The sequence below is a fragment of the Oncorhynchus mykiss genome, chromosome 1 (assembly GCF_057628025.1).
Source record: "Oncorhynchus mykiss isolate SJ-2025 chromosome 1, ASM5762802v1, whole genome shotgun sequence".
Lineage (NCBI taxonomy): Eukaryota > Metazoa > Chordata > Actinopteri > Salmoniformes > Salmonidae > Oncorhynchus > Oncorhynchus mykiss.
In genome coordinates, this window is record NC_143022.1 from 86,267,973 (window position 1) to 86,284,961 (window position 16,989).

The 16,989-nt window shown below is 47.2% G+C and overlaps 1 protein-coding gene across 9 annotated transcripts in view; it reads right to left on the reverse strand.

The window, feature by feature from the left end:
* LOC100301648 (calcium-activated potassium channel subunit alpha-1a) overlaps positions 1 to 16,989 on the reverse strand; it is a 331,508-nt gene that overhangs the window by 135,978 nt on the left and 178,541 nt on the right. For all 9 annotated transcript variants that reach the window (XM_036986941.2, XM_036986926.2, XM_090242399.1 and 6 more), the window contains exon 4: positions 2,533 to 2,626. In XM_036986941.2, the coding sequence (XP_036842836.1) occupies positions 2,533 to 2,626 (94 nt within the window). The remainder of the gene's footprint in view (positions 1 to 2,532; positions 2,627 to 16,989) is intronic.

Here is a 16,989-nt window from a genome sequence, read left to right on the forward strand (position 1 = left end):
TAACAATTCATGGGGGTAACACATTCCTTAAAATCCATGTTGCAGGTTAATAAATGTGTTGCTTCTATTTCTCATTCAGGTCATAGCAGGCTGTAGGTACAATGACTTACGACGCCATCATAATGCATTTTAACAGTTATCAGGAGCATTTATGGCCACTTTACAATGAGCTATTATCTCATAAAGATCATCGCTGAATGGAAAACAGAGGTGTTAAACTTAAATCTAATGATTTTATTTTATAGAGTTCAAGTATAGTTCTTATTGTTTTATTTGAACCTTGAGCATATAGCAACATAATACATGCATTTCATATACTGTATCTAAGTATAAGATGTACAGTGCATTCAGGAAGTATTCAGACTCCTTGACTTTTTCCACACTTTGTTACATTTGAGCCTTATTCAAAAATGGATCATTTTATCAATCCACACACAATACCTCATTATGACAAAACAAAAATCTTTTTTTTATTTACATAACTTTTCAGACCCTATTTACTCAGTACTTTGTTGAAGCACCTTTGGCAGTGTTTACAGCTTTGAGTCTTCTTGGGTATGACGCTACAAGCTTGGCACACCTGTATTTGGGGAGTTTCTCCCATTCTTCTCTGTGGATCCTCTCAAACTCTGTCAGGTTGGATGGGGAGCGTAGCTGCACAGCTATTTTCAAATCTATCTATAGATGTTCAATCAGGTTCAAGTCCTGGTTTTGGCTGGGCCACTCAAGGACTATCAGAGACTCCTGCATTGTCTTGGCTGTGTGCTTAGGGTTGTTGTCCTGTTGGAAGTTGAACTTTTGCCCCAGTCAGAGGTCCTGAGCGCTCTGGAGCAGGTTTTCATCAAGGATCTCTCTGTAATTTGCTCTGTTCATTTTTCTGACTAGTCTCCTAGTCCCTGCTGCTGAAAAACATCCCGACAGCATAATGCTACCACCACCATGCTTCACAGTAGGGATGGTGTCAGGTTTACTCCAGACGTGATGCTTGGCATTCAGACCAGAGTTCAAACTTGGTTTCATCAGACCAGAGAATCTTGTTTCGCATAGTATGAGAGTCCTTTAGGTGCTTTATGTCAAACTCCAAGTGGGCTGTCATGTGCCGTTTACTGAGGAGTAGCTTCCGACTGGCCATTCTACCTACCATAGAGGCCTGATTGGTAGAATACTGCAGAGATGGTTGTCCTTCTGGAAGGTTCTCCCAGCTCTGTCAGAGCGAGTGGCATTTTAACATCATACATCTAATCCTGAATGCTGATTGGTTAAAACCGTGTTCCAGACAGCGTAAATAGGCATTTTAACATTGTAGCCGGTGGTAGAATAGACACTTCTACCACCGGCTACAATGTTAAAATGCCTATTTACGCTGTTCCATCTGACTGCATAATCCACTGTCTCATCAGCCCAGCCAGGTATTTATAAAGTTGATCTCCACTATAAAAAGCATCTAGACATTATCTCACATTTCTTTTAGACTAACATTTAGTTTTCAACAGGGGAGATTTGTATAAACCTTGCAAATGTCGGAGAGAGAGACAGCAACATTGTTTCAATATTCAAATTGGATCTCCAGCCGTCACATAGTAATGCACATGTCGGGTGTCGTGACGAAACAGGCAGGCAGGGAGCGTTTCTCAGCCAGTCAAAATTATGAAACCAGCTGGCAGCTGGTATCCAAATAAATGTCACTAGAAAACAGCTTAAACAACAGCAGCTACTTTGCTGTTATTATGGCTGCACTTTTTGACGTGACTAAGTTAGCCGTAGTTGGCTAGCGAGCAAGCAAGGGGTAAAAACATTGTCAGCCAGTATGGCAATGTAACATTTAGAACGAACGATACAGAACAAAAAGACTGAACGACAGGGTCACGTCTCTAGCAACCGAAACAATAGAACAAACAACCAGCCGGCTTGGGTAGCAACCCTAGATTTGTGTCAGGACTATATCTTGTGGAAGGGTGAAATGGTATAAATTAATTCCTCAAAATATTTTTTACAATTAAAATATGTCAATCAATACTTGAATATGTTGGTAACCCGTTGTATAAAAGTGATACTCCCCTTGAAGCCGGTGTTTGGAGGATATATTGGTACGGTTTGCCGGCACTTGACTTCGTCTCGGGCCTAACAACACATGTGCCAATATATCCTCCAAACACCGGCTTCTAGGGCATTATCACTTAAGTAACTTGTGGAATAGAAACCGTCTGAAATGTGGTTTTAACCAATCAGCATTCAGGACCCACATGTTGTATAAAACATGTTAACTCTCAGGCGAGGGCTGAATCTAGATCACTTTCCTGACATCCTTCCCTGACATACAGCATGTTGTTTGTGAATAGTCAGTGTTGTGATTCATGTGGAGATGTGGCTGCATAAGCAGCTTAGCACTTTATTCATTCATTGAGGGTTTCAGGCAGGCTTTTTCTCCAATGGCTTTGGGAGTGCACCAAGTCAGTACTATGTCAATACAGCTCCCACCATTAGAGAGATGGGTGTGTGTGCACGTGGCGTTAATAGGGCTTTAGTACTTACCCGCAAGCCAAAGTAGAGGAGGAAGAAGACATTGAAGAACATGTCGATCTGTAATGTGAAATCTTTGTAGAAATTCTGACAGGATTCTATGGGACTGTAAAAAAGACAAAAAGAAGAAAAGGTCACATAAATATTCATACTCTATTACAATATTATAAACTGGGTGGGTCGAGCCCTGAATGTTGATTGGCTGACAGCCGTGGTATATCAGACCGATTCCACGGCTATGACAAAACATTTATTTTTAATGTTCTAATTACCTTGGTAACCAGTTTATAATAGCAATAAGGCACCTCGGGGGTTTGTGGTATATGGCTAATATACCACGGCTAAGGGATGTATATCCAGGCACTGCGCGATTCGTCGTGCATTAGAACAGCCCTTAGTCGTGGTATATTGGCCATATACCACACCCCCTCTTGTCTTATTGTTAAATATATGTCACAGTCTGGGGTACCACACGTAGCCAGGGGATTTCAGAAGATGCAAACAGAACAAACCTACACACTACTGTGTAGTCCTAAGTATAGCCTAGTTAACCAGTCTTTATGTTTACCTTATGATTAACCAGTAAGTAAGTAAGCAATACTAACCAACATGCCACTCCATAAATGGTACAATTGAGTTTTTGCATGGAAAATAAGACATCCAAATTCACCACAGTGGTTGTGAGCAACAGACATGAATATTCAATATGGGAGTTGGTTGCCTAATGGCATTTATAGGCTCATTCAGACAGTCAACAGTGAAGGACAGCATCTCCTCACAGCAAAACGAATGGCTAGTGTATTGAGAAGCCCAGTGGGAGCAAGAGAATGTGGGTTTGAATGGTTCCCAGGGGTAGAAGGCTAAGAGAGAGAGAGGGGTTTGATCATCATCGTCTACTTAACATAAAACATCTTTATTGGGGGGAGGGGAAGGAGTTGTGTGAGGAATTATTATGACATGGGAACAAAGACTGCTGTTTTGATGACTAGATGATTTATGAGTAAGTTAAGTATGTCTTAGCAGAGCAGTCTTTAACATGGCATGAATCTTGGCCTGTGGCCAAACAGATTTAAATCCATGTGTTAATATGGATAAAGAGTTAAAACAGCTCCTGAATGATTTAATTGAGTTAAAAGCTGTTTTTTTCTCTGAGATGGCCACCCAGTCAGTGGACAGAGGTTAATAGGGTTGGACCCCTCAGTAGAATTGCCATTGATCCGGTCTGAATACACAATTATTTACACACTACTAACCCTCCGATCTTCTATTAAACTAACAGTGATGTGAAAACAAACTCAACTATGAATCACACAGCGAATCCATACATATACAGTGGGGCAAAAAAGTATTTAGTCAGCCACCAATTGTGCAAGTTCTCCCACTAACAAAGATGAGAGAGGCCTGTTATTTTCATCATAGGTAGACTTCAACTATGACAGACAAAATGAGGGGAAAGAATCCAGAAAATCACATTGTAGGACTTTTTATGAATTTATTTGCAAATTATGGTGGAAAATAAGTATTTGGTCACCTACAAACAAGCAAGATTTCTGGCTCTCACAGACCTGTAACTTCTTCTTTAAGTGGCTCCTCTGTCCTCCACTCGTATTAATGGCACCTGTTTGAACTTGTTATCAGTATAAAAGACACCTCTCCACAACCTCAAACAGTCACACTCCAAACTCCACTATGACCAAGACCAAAGAGCTGTCAAAGGACACCAGAAACAAAATTGTAGACCTGCACCAGGCTGGGAAGACTGAATCTGCAATAGGTAAGCAGCTTGGTTTGAAGAAATCAACTGTGGGAGCAATTATTAGGAAATGGAAGACATACAAGACCACTGATAATCTCCCTCGATCTGGGGCTCCACGCAAGATCTAATCCCTGTGGGGTCAAAATGATCACAAGAACGGAGAGCAAAAATCCCAGAACCACACGGGGGGGACCTAGTGAATGACCTGCAGAGAGCTGGGACCAAAGTAACAAAGCCTACCATCAGTAACACACTACGCCGCCAGGGACTCAAATCCTGCAGTGCCAGACGTGTCCCCCTGCTTAAGCCAGTACATGTCCAGGCCCGTCTGAAGTTTGCTAGAAAGCATTTGGATGATCCAGAAGAAGATTGGGAGAATGTCATATGGTCAGATGAAACCAAAATATAACTTTTTGGTAAAAACTCAACTCGCTGTGTTTGGAGGACAAAGAATGCTGAGTTGCATCCAAAGAACACCATACATACTGTGAAGCATGGGGGCTGGACAGATCATGCTTTGGGGCTGTTTTTCTGCAAAGGGATCAGGACGACTGATCCGTGTAAAGGAAAGAATGAATGGGGCCATGTATTGTGAGATTTTGAGTGAAAATCTCCTTCCATCAGCAAGGGCATTGAAGATGAAACATGGCTGGGTCTTTCAGCATGACAATGATCCCAAACACACCGCCCGGGCAACGAAGGAGTGGCTTCGTAAGAAGCATTTCAAGGTCCTGGAGTGGCCTAGCCAGTCTCCAGATCTCAACCGCATAGAAAATCTTTGGAGGGAGTTGAAAGTCCGTGTTGCCCAGCAACAGCCCCAAAACATCACTGCTCTAGAGGAGATCTGTCATGTATTGTCATGTTGTGTCTCTGTCCTTTCCTTTCACCCTGTCTCCCTCTGCTGGTCATATTAGGTTACCTTTTCTCCCCCGCTTTCCCCCAGCTGTTCCTTGTCTCCTCCTGACTACCTCGTCACCCCGTTTCCCACCTGTTCCCTTTTTCCCTCTGATTAGTCCCCTATATCTCTCTCTGTTTTTGTTCCTGTCCTTGTCGGATTCTCGTTTGTTGTGTTTCATGCCTGAGCCAGACTATCGTCATGTTTGCTGTAACCTTGTCCTGTCCTGTCGGAATCTGCCGGTCTATCTGAGCCTACCTATGTTTGGTTATTAAAGAAGCTCTGTTTAAGTTAGTTCGCTTTTGGGTCCTCATTCACTCACCGTAACAGAAGAATCCGACCAAGAATGGACCCAGCGACTTCGGATCCTCTCCACTCAGCCGTCGAGATCCAGGGAGCGATGCTAGGCAGACACGAGCAGGAATTGTCTGCTGCTCGACATGCCGTTGAGACCCTGGCCACCCAAGTCTCCAACCTCACAGAACAGGTTCACCATCTCCGCCTCGATCCACCGGCCACTTCCAGGGCTTTCGAATCTCCGGAGCCCAGAATCAATAACCCGCCGTGTTACTCTGGGGAGCCCACTGAATGCCGCTCGTTCCTCACCCAGTGTGATATTGTGTTTTCTCTCCAGCCCAACACTTACGCCAGGAGCACTGCTCGTGTCGCCTACGTCATATCTCTCCTTACTGGACGGGCTCGTGAGTGGGGCACGGCAATCTGGGAGGCAAGGGCTGAGTGTACTAACCAGTATCAGGACTTTAAGGAGGAGATGATACGGGTTTTTGATCGATCTGTTTTTGGGGAGGAGGCTTCCAGGGCCCTGTCTTCCCTATGTCAAGGCAATCGATCCATAACAGACTACTCTATTGAGTTTCGCACTCTTGCTGCCTCCAGTGGCTGGAACGAGCCGGCTTTGCTCGCTCGTCTTCTGGAGGGTCTCCGCGCAGAGGTAAAGGATGAGATTCTCTCCCGGGAGGTCCCTTCCAGCGTGGATTCCTTGATTGAACTCGCTATTCGCATTGAGCGACGGGTTGATCTTCGTCACCGAGCTCGTGAAAAGGAGCTCGCGTTCTCCGTTGCCCCCCTCTCCGCATCACTACCATCTTCCTCTGCCGGCTCGGGAGCTGAGCCTATGCAGCTGGGAGGTATCCGCATCTCGACTAAGGAGAGGGAACGGAGAATCACCAACCGCCTCTGTCTCTATTGCGGTTCTGCTGGTCATTTTGTCACTTCATGTCCAGTAAAAGCCAGAGCTCATCAGTAAGCGGAGGGCTACTGGTGAGCGCTACTACTCCTGTCTCTCCTTCAAGATCCTGCACTACCTTGTCGGTCCATCTACGCTGGACCGGTTCGTCAGCTTCCTGCAGTGCCTTAATAGACTCTGGGGCGGAGGGCTGTTTTATGGACGAGACCTGGGCTCGGGAACATGACATTCCTCTCAGACAGTTAAGGGAGTCCACGGCCTTGTTCGCCCTGGATGGTAGTCCTCTCCCCAGGATTCAGCGTGAGACACTACCTTTAACCCTCACTGTTTCTGGTAATCATAGCGAAACCATTTCTTTTTTGATTTTTCGTTCACCTTTTACACCTGTTGTTTTGGGCCATCCCTGGCTAGTTTGTCATAATCCTTCCATTAATTGGTCTAGTAATTCTATCCTCTCCTGGAACGTCTCTTGTCATGTGAAATGTTTAATGTCTGCTATCCCTCCTGTTTCCTCTGTCTCTTCTTCACAGGAGGAGCCTGGTGATTTGACAGGGGTGCCGGAGGAATATCACGATCTGCGCACGGTGTTCAGTCGGTCCAGGGCCACCTCTCTTCCTCCACACCGGTCGTATGATTGTAGTATTGATCTCCTTCCGGGAACCACTCCCCCCCGGGGTAGACTATACTCTCTGTCGGCTCCCGAACGTAAGGCTCTCGAGGATTATTTGTCTGTAGCTCTTGACGCCGGTACCATAGTCCCCTCCTCCTCTCCCGCCGGAGCGGGGTTTTTTTTTGTCAAGAAGAAGGACGGGTCTCTGCGCCCCTGCATAGATTATCGAGGGCTGAATGACATAACAGTTAAGAATCGTTATCCGCTTCCTCTTATGTCTTCAGCCTTCGAGATCCTGCAGGGAGCCAGGTTTTTCACTAAGTTGGACCTTCGTAACGCTTACCATCTCGTGCGCATCAGGGAGGGGGACGAGTGGAAGACGGCGTTTAACACTCCGTTAGGGCACTTTGAATACCGGGTTCTTCCTTTCGGCCTCGCTAACGCTCCAGCTGTCTTTCAGGCATTAGTCAATGATGTCCTGAGAGACATGCTGAACATCTTTGTTTTCGTTTACCTTGACGATATCCTGATTTTTTCACCGTCACTCCAGATTCATCTTCAGCACGTTCGACGTGTCCTCCAGCGCCTTTTAGAGAATTGTCTTTTTGTGAAGGCTGAGAAGTGCACTTTTCATGCCTCCTCCGTCACATTTCTCGGTTCTGTTATTTCCGCTGAAGGCATTAAGATGGACCCCGCTAAGGTCCAAGCTGTCATTGATTGGCCCGCCCCTAAGTCACGCGTCGAGCTGCAGCGCTTTCTCGGCTTCGCGAACTTCTATCGTCGTTTCATCCGTAATTTCGGTCAGGTGGCAGCTCCTCTCACAGCCCTTACTTCTGTCAAGACGTGCTTTAAGTGGTCCGTTTCCGCCCAGGGAGCTTTTGATCTCCTCAAGAATCGTTTTACATCCGCTCCTATCCTTGTTACACCTGACGTCTCTAGACAGTTCGTTGTCGAGGTTGACGCGTCAGAGGTGGGCGTGGGAGCCATTCTTTCTCAGCGCTCCCTCTCTGACGACAAGGTCCACCCATGCGCGTATTTTTCTCATCGCCTGTCCCCGTCGGAACGTAACTATGATGTGGGAAACCGCGAACTGCTCGCCATCCGGTTAGCCCTAGGCGAATGGCGACAGTGGTTGGAGGGGGCGACCGTTCCTTTTGTCGTTTGGACTGACCATAGGAACCTTGAGTACATCCGTTCTGCCAAACGACTTAATGCGCGTCAGGCGCGTTGGGCGCTGTTTTTCGCTCGTTTCGAGTTCGTGATTTCTTATCGTCCGGGCTCTAAGAACACCAAGCCTGATGCTTTATCTCGTCTCTTCAGTTCTTCAGTAGCCTCCACTGACCCCGAGGGGAGTCTCCCTGAGGGGCGTGTTGTCGGGTTGACTGTCTGGGGAATTGAGAGGCAGGTAAAGCAAGCGCTCACTCACACTCCGTCGCCGCGCGCTTGTCCTAGGAACCTTCTTTTCGTTCCCGTTCCTACTCGTCTGGCCGTTCTTCAGTGGGCTCACTCTGCCAAGTTAGCCGGCCACCCTGGCGTTCGGGGTACGCTTGCTTCCATTCGCCAGCGTTTTTGGTGGCCCACCCGGGAGCATGACACGCGTCGTTTCGTGGCTGCTTGTTCGGTCTGCGCGCAGACTAAGTCCGGTAACTCCCCTCCTGCCGGCCGTCTCAGGCCGCTGCCCATTCCCTCTCGACCGTGGTCTCACATCGCCTTAGATTTTGTCACCGGACTGCCTTCGTCAGCGGGGAAGACTGTTATTCTTACGGTTGTCGATAGGTTCTCTAAGGCGGCTCATTTCATTCCCCTTGCTAAGCTTCCTTCTGCTAAAGAGACGGCACAAATCATCATCGAGAATGTTTTCAGAATTCATGGCCTTCCGTCAGACGTCGTTTCGGACAGAGGTCCGCAATTCACGTCTCAATTTTGGAGGGAGTTTTGCCGTTTGATTGGGGCTTCCGTCAGTCTCTCTTCCGGCTTTCACCCCCAGTCTAACGGTCAAGCAGAACGGGCCAATCAGACTATTGGTCGCATCTTACGCAGTCTTTCTTTTCGCAACCCTGCGTCTTGGTCAGAACAGCTCCCCTGGGCAGAATACGCCCACAACTCGCTTCCTTCGTCTGCGACCGGGCTATCTCCTTTTCAGAGTAGCCTCGGGTACCAGCCTCCGCTGTTCTCATCTCAGTTCGCCGAGTCCAGCGTCCCCTCCGCTCAGGCTTTTGTCCAACGTTGCGAGCGCACCTGGAAGAGGGTCAGGTCTGCACTTTGCCGTTATAGGACGCAGACTGTGAGGGCTGCTAATAAGCGTAGAACTAAGAGTCCTAGATATTGTCGTGGTCAGAGAGTTTGGCTCTCCACTCAGAACCTTCCCCTTAAGACGGCTTCTCGCAAGTTGACCCCGCGGTTCATTGGTCCGTTCCGTATTTCTCGGGTCATTAATCCTGTCGCAGTTCGACTTCTTCTTCCGCGATACCTTCGTCGCGTCCACCCGGTCTTCCATGTCTCCTGTATTAAGCCCGTTCTTCGCGCCCCCGCTCGTCTTCCCCCCCCCCCCCCCATCCTTGTCGAGGGCGCACCCATCTACAGGGTCCGCAGGATTTTGGACATGCGTCCTCGGGGCCGTGGTCACCAGTACCTCGTTGATTGGGAGGGGTACGGTCCTGAGGAGAGGAGTTGGGTTCCCTCTCGGGACGTGCTGGACCGTGCGCTGATCGAGGATTTCCTCCGTTGCCGCCAGGTTTCCTCCTCGAGTGCGCCAGGAGGCGCTCGGTGAGTGGGGGGGTACTGTCATGTATTGTCATGTTGTGTCTCTGTCCTTTCCTTTCACCCTGTCTCCCTCTGCTGGTCGTATTAGGTTACCTTTTCTCCCCCGCTTTCCCCCAGCTGTTCCTTGTCTCCTCCTGACTACCTCGTCACCCCGTTTCCCACCTGTTCCCTTTTTCCCTCTGATTAGTCCCCTATATCTCTCTCTGTTTTTGTTCCTGTCCTTGTCGGATTCTCGTTTGTTGTGTTTCATGCCTGAGCCAGACTATCGTCATGTTTGCTGTAACCTTGTCCTGTCCTGTCGGAATCTGCCGGTCTATCTGAGCCTACCTATGTTTGGTTATTAAAGAAGTTCTGTTTAAGTTAGTTCGCTTTTGGGTCCTCATTCACTCACCGTAACAAGATCTGCATGGAGGAATGGGCCAAAATACCAGAAACAGTGTGTGAAAACCTTGTGGAGACTTCCAGAAAACGTTTGATCTCTGTCATTGCCAACAAAGGGTATATAACAAAGTATTGAGATAAACTTTTGTTATTGACCAAATACTTATTTTCCACCATAATTTGCAAATAAATTCATTAAAAATCCTACAATGTGATTTTCTGGATTTTTTTTCTCATTTTGTCTGTCATAGTTGAAGTGTACCTATGATGAAAATTACAGGCCTCTTTCGTCTTTTTAAGTGGGAGAACTTGCACAATTGGTGGCTGACTAAATACTTTTTTGCCCCACTGTATTGTGCTGAGTTGATCAACTTAAATTTCCATTTGGTCCATATGGGTTTGGTGGTGTATGGTCTGTAAGCCCCCTGAATGGACTGGACTCAGGAAATAGATTACATTTAATCAGAGATCAAACCAAAACAAAACCGAAGTAGAGTGTGTGTGTGTACATGCGTGCGTTTGTCTGCTTACATTGCTCTGCAACACACACACACACACACACACACACACACACACACACACACACACACACTCAAAAGCACAGAACAGCCTTCTAATTGCCCCTAATGCTCCAAGTGAAATATTTTGGCTGCCTACGCTACTCCCCTCGTCTTCATCATCATCACTAGCAACCCAGGCAGATGCTTCGTTCTACAGTGCACACACAGTGAAAACAACATTTGGCCATGTGGCGGGCACATTCCAGAAAGTGTGCCCTCATTCCGGCTAAACACTGACCCGTCTGTCAAGGCTTTTCAATAACACAGGAAGTGCTTAAGAACAGACCCCTTGATTGGCTATTTGAAAATAGCTAATCAGCGTTGAGCTAAACTGAGTGAGCTCAGCTGTGAATGCTCCTGGCGCACCCAAAAAAAGTGGGAAGCCAGTTTGGATTTGGCTTCACACCAATCACATCACACTGGAAGCCAACCATAAATGTATACATTGTGCCCCTGGCCTGAGAGGATTGAAGTTCAACATGTGTAGTTGGCTGGCTAATATTAACTAGCTGGCCTGGCACATCGTTGTCCATGAAAGGAAGTTAGGCTAGTGAGCAAGAATTTTAGCCAGGTAGCCTAGGACAACAAAAACTAAAAAGCGTGTACTGTATGACAAGAGTCATAGACTGTTTAGGCAACATGAAAGAGGACGGCATTGGTATTTCTCTATAAGTAGGGTGAGACAACATGTCTTTTCTACTTGCACACACACAGAAATCAGTACCAGAGCCAGCCATATCATATTTAGCTTATGATGATTGGACTAAATCGTTTTTCGTATCTTTTAGTTGTCACTGTATTAGACTAAGCATAGGTAGTTGAAATGGTGCTGGAATAGTGGAGGCAGCAACTGTTTTTTTTGCAACTTGAGGTAACTCTAAATCAATAGTTGTTTAGTTAAAATGTTGGAAACATTAACTTGCTTGACCATGCTGTAACTGTTTGTTACATGCAATATGTTTTGTGGACTTCACCGGACAGATGTTGCTCTCTGATTTTGTGATGAAACAAAAGTGTGATTGAATTTATTCTGCCACTGTGTCTTCTTATTGTCTTGGCATTAGGCCTATATATCACGGTGGCAAGGCATATGAACTAACAGGTTATAGTGCAAACAAAGCAATTCAAATTAAATTGTACTAGTCATATACATCAAATACAACAGTGAAATGTTTGCTTACGAGCCCCTAACCGAAGGTTAAAAAAATATGGATTAGAATAAGAAATAAAAGTAACAACCTTGGCCAAGATGTTCAAACGTTCATAGATGACCAGCAGGGTCAAATAATAATAATCACAGTGGTTGTAGAGGGTGCAACAGGTCAGCACCTCAGGAGTAAATTGTCAGTTGGCTTTTCATAGCCGATCATTCAGAGTTAAAGACAGCAGGTGCGGTAGAGAGAGAGAGTTGAAAACAGCAGGACTGGGACAAGGTAGCACGTCCGGTGAAAAGGTCAGGGTTCCATAGCCGCAGGCAGAGCAGTTGAGGTGGGAAAGGCCAGTGTGGAGTGCAATAGAGACTGCATCATCTGTGGATCTGTTGGGGTGGTATGCAAATTGGAGATGGTCTAGGGTTTCTGGGACAATGGTGTTGATGTGAGCCATGACCAGCCTTTCAAAGCACTTCTACTACAGACGTGAGTGCTACGGGTCGGTAATCATTTAAGCAGGTTACCTTAGTGTTCTTGGGCACAGGCACTATGGTGGTCTGCTTAAAAGATGTTGGTATTACTCGGACAGGGAGAGGTTGAAAATGTCAGTGAAGACAGTTGGTCAGCGCATGCTCGCAACACGCATCCTGGTATACCATCTGGCCCTGCAGCCTTGTGAATGTTGACCTGTTTAAAGGTCTTACTCACATTGGCTGCGGAGAGCGTGATCACACAGTCTTTCGTAACAGCTGGGGGTATCACGCATGGTTCAGTGTTATTTGCCTCGAAGTGAGTATAGAAGGTATTTAGCTCGTCTGGTAGGCTTGTGTCATTGGGCAGCACTCGGCTGTGCTTCCCTTTGTAGGCTGTAATGGTTTGCAAACCATGCCACATCTGACGGACGAGCGTCAAAGCCAGTGTAGTACGATTCGATCATAATCCTGTATTGACACTTTGCCTGTTTGATGGTTCATCGGAGGGCATAGCGACATTTCTTATAAGCTTCCGGGTTAGAGTCCCACTCCTTGAAAGCGGCAGCTCTACCCTTAAGCTCAGTGCGGATGTTGCCTGTAATTCATGGTTTCTGGTTGGGGTATGTATGTACGGTCACTGTGGAGACAATGTCATCGATGCACTTATTGATAAAGCCAATGACAGATGTGGTGTACTCCTCAGTGCCATCGGAGGGATCCCGGAACATATTCTAGCCTGTGCTAGCAAAACAGTCCTGTAGCTTAGCATCTGCTTCCTCTGACCACTTTTTTCTTGATCTAGTCACTGGTGCTTCCTGCTTTAATTTGTGCTTGTATGCAGGAATCAGGAAGATAGAATTATGGTCAGATTTGCCAAATGGAGGGCGAGGGACAGCTTTGTATGCGTCTCTGTGTGTGGAGTAAACATTGTTTTTCCTCTGGTTGCACAATTAACATGCTGACAAAAATTTGTTAAAAAAGGATTTAAGTTTCCCTGCATTAAAGTCCCCGGCTACGAGGAGCATTGCCTCTGGGTGAGCGTTTTCTTGTTTGCTTATGGCCGAATACAATGCTGTCTTAGTGCCAGCCTCTGACTGTGATGGTATGTAAAACAGCTACAAAAAATACAGATGAGAACTCTCTAGGTAGGTTGTGTGGTCTACAGCTTACCATGAGATACTCTACCTCAGGCAAGCAATAGTTCGAGACTTCCTTAGATATCATAGTCCGCCACCCCTTGTCTTACCAGACGCCGCTGTTCTATCCTGGCGATACAGCGTATAACCAGCCAGCTGTATGTTGATAATGTCGTCGTTCAGCCACGACTCCGTGAAGCAATAGATATTACAGTTTTGAATTGGTAATTTAATCTTACAAGTAGGTCAACAATTTTATTCTCCAAAGATTGCACGTTTGCTAGCAGAATGGAAGGAAGTGGGGGTTTATTCGATCGCCTATGAATTCTCAAAAGGTACAATCAGTTGGGGGACACTTGAAATGTCTGCTTATTCTCTGGCGCCATTTTTACAATGATCACAACACATAGGTTTAAAAATGGCTTTTTCTGTTCTAGCTTGACTCCCCCTGTGATTTGACCTACACACCACTACTGGAAGAAACATTTTTTAAATGGTCGGGGTTAAGCCATAATTACGACTTTGTGGCTGTGTTAACTAGTGAGGAGCCTGTTTTATAGAGGATCTAGAAATAGATGTAAATACAGGCCTGGCTGACACACCAAGTTACTGTACAAAGACAGAGTCAGCAATAACACCACCACCACCCCTCCCTCCCCATCCCTGTATAAACTGGCTATGCATAGTAGCTCTAGATTTACAGCTTAACCAACCAAACAATGAGATGGCAATTTCAGCATCTGAAATTGAAAGATACGATTGTGAGACAGAATTACTGGGAGAGAGAGAGAGAGAGAGAGAGAGAGAGAGAGAGAGAGAGAGAGAGAGAGACAGAGACAGAGAGAGCGAGACAGAGAGAGAGTGACAGAGAGAGAGAGAGAGAGAGAGAGAGACGGACGGACGGACAGACAGACAGCTCCCATGGGCGTGGGGGACAATTTGTCTTATATAGCACACAGCACTGGGCTGCTTCTAGGCCAGGTGGAAATTGCCTGAAGACGTGGGTGCCTTCGAAAATGAACTCTGGTCAGCTTGTGTTTCAGTTGGAGGGTAGTTAGTTGGAGAGAGAGAGTATGGACTTTACAGTAGGTGGCTCTAGTTTTTGGTACAAAAGCTGCAAGTCCAGAGGACATTCTGCAATGTCGACACACACATACAGACACAAACACACACAGGCACGCAAACACACACTTGCTTGTACATACACACCCACACTCATACCCGCACATGCAAATAAACACACTCACACACAAACTCTCTCACTCCCTCTCGCACGCTCGCTTCCACTCACTCACTCACTCACTTACTCACTCACTTACTCACTCACTCACTCACTCACGGTCTCATACACACACACACATTCTCTCTCATACACACACACAATCACTCTCTCACACGCTCACTCACTCTCACACGCTGTCACTCACTATCTCACTCTCACTCCCTCACACACACAAGCACATTCACAAACTCTCTCACACACACATGTACTCTCACACACACACAGACGCTCACACACGCTCTCACACACACATGCTCACTCACTCACTCTCACTCACACACACACTCACTCTCTCTCACACACACACACACACACACACACACACACACACACACACATGCTCACTCACACACGCTCACCCACTCTCACTCACTCACTCACTCACTCACTCTCACACACGCTCGCTCACTCTCACACATGCTCGCTCACTCTCACACACACTCACTCACGCTCACACACACTCACTCACGCTCACACATGCTCACACACTCTCACACACTCTCACACACGCTCACTCACTCTCACAAACGCTCACTCACTTACGCTCACTCACACACTCACTCTCATACACGCTCACTCACTCACTCTCACACACGCTCACTCACGCTCACACTCCCTCACACACACACACTCGCTCACTCACACACTCGCTCTCACACACACTCACTCACTCACACACACATATGCTCGCTCACACACTCTCGCACACGCTCACTCACTCTCACACACGCTAACTCACTCTCACACACGCTCACTCACACATTCACTCGCTCTCACACACACTCGCTCTCACACACACTCACTCACACACACACTCACTCACACACACACACACACGCTCACTCACTCACACACACACACTCACTCACTCACTCACACACACACACGCTCTCACACTCACATACACTCACACACGCTCTCACACTCACATGCTCACTCACTCACTCTCACACACGCTCACTCACACACACACACATGCTCACTCACACACGCTCACTCACTCACACACACACACTCACTCACTCACACTCACACACGCTCTCAAACACACACTCCCTCAGACACATACACACTCACTCACTCACACGCTCACTCACTCACTCACTCACACACACACTCACTCACCTACTCTCACACACGCTCACACTCACTCACACGTTCACTCGCTCTCACACACACACGCTCACATACACTCACACACGCTCTCACTCTCACACATGCTCACTCAGTCATTCTCTCACACACACACACACACACACACTCACTCTCACACGTACACACTCACTCACGCTCACTCACACACACACTCTCACACATGCATATTCACGCTCACACTCACTCACGCTCACAGGATCACTCACGCTCACAGGATCACTCAAGCTCACACGCTCTCTCACTCACTCACGCTCACATGCTAACTCACACTCACTCACATGCTAACTCACACTCACTCAATCTCTCACACTCACTCGCACACACACGAACGCTCTCTCACACGTACACACGCTTTCTCTCTCACGTGCACACTCACTCACTCTCACACACAGATGCACACTCACTCACTCAGGCTCACACGCTCACTCACTCTCACATGCTCGCTCGCACTCACTCGCACACAGACTCTCTCACTCTCGCTCGCTTACTCTCACAAGCTCACTCTCTCACACACTCTCACTGACTCTCACATGCTCACTGACTCACTCACTCTCACACTCGCTCTCTCACCCACTCACGCTCTCTCATGCTCTCTCACTCACGCTTACACATGCGCCCTCTCTCACACACTCACTCGCTCTCTCACACACTCTCGCTCGCTCACTCACTCTCACATGCTAGCTCATTCACATGCTAGCTCACTCTCACATGCTCACTCACTCACACGCTCTCTCACGCTTTCTCACTCACGCTCACACACGCTCCCACTCACATGCTCACTCACTCTCTCACACACTCTCACTCGCTCGCTCACTCACTCTCACATGCTAGCTCACTCACTCTCACATGCTAGCTCACTCTCACACGTTCACTCACTCTCACACACTCACTCACACACACACGCTCACACACACTCTCACACACTCACTCTCACACGTGCACAGGCTCACTCACACTCACACGCTCGCTCACTCACACACTCACTCTCACACATGCACATTCACGCTCACACTCACACTCACTCACAGGATCACTCACACTCACAGGATCACTCAAGCTCACATGCTCGCTCACTCACTCACGCTCACATGCTCACTCAC